The sequence below is a fragment of the Otolemur garnettii genome, unplaced genomic scaffold (genome assembly GCF_000181295.1).
Source record: "Otolemur garnettii isolate 467f Iridium unplaced genomic scaffold, OtoGar3 scaffold00178, whole genome shotgun sequence".
Classification (NCBI taxonomy): Eukaryota; Metazoa; Chordata; class Mammalia; order Primates; family Galagidae; genus Otolemur; species Otolemur garnettii.
Window position 1 is genome coordinate 3,283,680 of NW_003852573.1, and position 2,643 is coordinate 3,286,322.

Sequence of the window (2,643 nt, forward strand, 5' to 3'; positions counted from 1 at the left end):
CAGGCTGGATTCGAACCTGCCACCTTAGGTGTATGTGGCTGGCACCTTAGCCACTTGAGCCACAGATGCTGAGCCAAGCCATTCTCTTGGCTCAGCCTCCCAAGTAGCTAGCCGAGGCTGGGATTGAACTCACCAGCCTGAGCATATGTGGCCGGTGCTCTACCCACTAAACTACGGGCGACGCCCAATTTTTCTATTTTTAGTAGAGAAAGGATCTCATTCTTGCTCAGGCTGGTCTCAAATTCCTAAGCTCAAGGGATCTTCCCACCCCAGCCTCCTATAGTGTGAGGATTACAGGCATAAGCCTGGCCTAAATACAGAATTCTTAAGAACTATAAAAAATAACATTATTTTTGGTATACTACATGTAAATAGATAACCCTTACTTAATCCAAGTAACTTTATTTACAAAGACAAATAAAAAGACTTACAAAACTAAATGCAAATTTTTCTCCGGAAAATTACATGGGAATTATTTTGCTTCTCAGTTCCTGTGACCTTGGACTGATAAGTCAGTGATATTCCTTATTTTCACCATGTGAGGGTGTTCCACCTGCCCCCTGGGTAAAGGGCTCAACTACAACTTGAACTTTTTTTTTAGAAACAGAGTCTCAACTTGTCACCCTCAGTAGAGTGCTGTGGCGTTACAGCTCACAGCAACCTCCAGCTCTTGGGCTTAGGTAAATCTCTTGCCTCAGCCTCCCGAGTAGCTGGGACTATACAACTTAAACTTTACCTTAGAAATGAAAACAACCTAACCTAAACATTTGTACCCTCCTAACAATATGAAATAAAAAAAGTCTTCATTTTCACACAGTAACGTCAAAATATTCACTTACATGGTTCACTTATGGGCCTGAGAGATAGAATAATTGTATATCAGTGTGTGATACTGTTCTTCTGATAATTCTTTCTGTAATCTGGATTTCTTTTCCTAGTTTCTTCATGACTGGTTACCTCCCCTTGGGTTTTGAATTTGCTGCTGAAATCACTTACCCTGAATCTGAAGGTACTTCATCTGGGCTTCTTAATGCTGCCGCACAGGTAAACCTCTGATTTCTTTTAAACCTGAGATGATTATTTTATCAAATATTTTGTGAATGATTAGTTTGACCATGGTTTTGATTTTAACAATTCCACTTTTCAGGCAGTGCCTGTGGCTCAGTGAGTAGGGTGCTGGCCACATAGACTGAGGATGGCGGGTTTGAACCCACCCCCAGCCAAACTGCAACTAAAAATAGCCAGGTGTTGTGGTAGGTGCCTGTAGTCCCAGCTACTCCAGAGGCCGAGGCAAGAGAATTGCTTAATCCCAAGAGTTTGAGGTTGCTGGCTCGGCACCTATGGTTCAAGCAGCTAAGGCACCAGCTGCATACACCTGAGGTGGCAGGTTCAAATCCAGCCTGGGTCCTCCAAACAACAATGATGGCTGCAACCCAGAAAAAGCCAGGCGTTGTGGCAGCCGCCTGTAGTCCTAGCATGGGAGGTGGAGGCAGGAGAATCGCTTGAGCCCAGGAGTTGGAGGTTGCTGTGAGCTGTGATGCCACAGTACTCTACCCAGGGGGACAGCTTGAGGTTCTGTCTCAAAAAAAAAAAAAGAGTTTGAGGTCGCTGTGAGCTGTGATGCTACAGCACTCTACTGAGGGCAACAAAGTGAAACTCTGTCTCCAAAAAAAAAAATTCCACTTAATGTTGCCAAAAGCCAGATCATATAAACAAAATAAGTTAAGAAAAGTTCTGGTGAAAAACTTTGTTTTAAAGAAGAAAATGCAGAGGCAGTGCCTGTGGCTCAAAGGAGTAGGGCACCGGCCCCATATACTGGAGGTGGTGGGTTCAAACCCAGCCTCAGCCAAAAACTGCAATTAAAAAATAAATAAATAAATAAATAGGTTAGAATTAAATAATATTAAAAAAATACAGAAGAAAATGCAATAAAATTTATTTTTCTTGTTTTATTTTAGATATTTGGAATTTTGTTCACATTGGCTCAAGGAAAGCTCACGTCAGACTATAATCCTAGAGCAGGGAACATTTTCCTCTGTGTCTGGATGTTCATAGGCATCATTTTAACAGGTAAGTCAGGGAGTTTGCTTGGCAAAAGTGCTTCTGTAATGTTGCCTTTATATTTGATTTTATTGCTTCTCAATTGCTTGGCAGAACTCAACGGGGAAGAAATGAGATCAAAAGCAGGACGTTATTTGTTTCCTTCTAAGGATATGAATCTGTTACTTTGCTTTGCAGTTTCCAAATTCAATACAGTTACTCTGCATAGAAAACAAAAAACTGTTGTAACAAGAACAGTAAAGAGACTGGGCACCATGGCTCACAGCTCTAATCCTAGAATTCTGGGAAGCCAAGGCAGGAGGATGGATTGAGCTCAGGAGTTTGAGACTAGCTGAGAGAGAGTGAGACCCCGTCTCTACTAAAAACAGAAAAACTGAGGCAAGAGAATCACTTGAACCCAAAAGCTTGAAGTTGCTGTGAGCTATGATGCCACAGGGCACTCTACCCAAGGCAACAGATAGCGTGAGACTGTCTCATTAAAAAAAAAAAAAAAAAAAAGAGAAGTGTGAAGACCTAGAATTGGGTGAACCTGACTCAAATTCTGATTCCACTTTTCACTGGCTGTGCGACTTTAGACACGTT

The 2,643-nt window shown here is 42.0% G+C and overlaps 1 protein-coding gene across 1 annotated transcript in view; it reads left to right on the plus strand.

Moving 5' to 3' along the window:
• The window catches only part of FLVCR1 (feline leukemia virus subgroup C cellular receptor 1), a 33,406-nt gene that overhangs the window by 22,834 nt on the left and 7,929 nt on the right, over nucleotides 1–2,643 (plus strand). Inside the window, exons 7-8 of the mRNA XM_003800532.3 lie at nucleotides 939–1,044; nucleotides 1,959–2,070. Of these exons, the coding sequence (XP_003800580.1) occupies nucleotides 939–1,044; nucleotides 1,959–2,070 (218 nt within the window). The remainder of the gene's footprint in view (nucleotides 1–938; nucleotides 1,045–1,958; nucleotides 2,071–2,643) is intronic.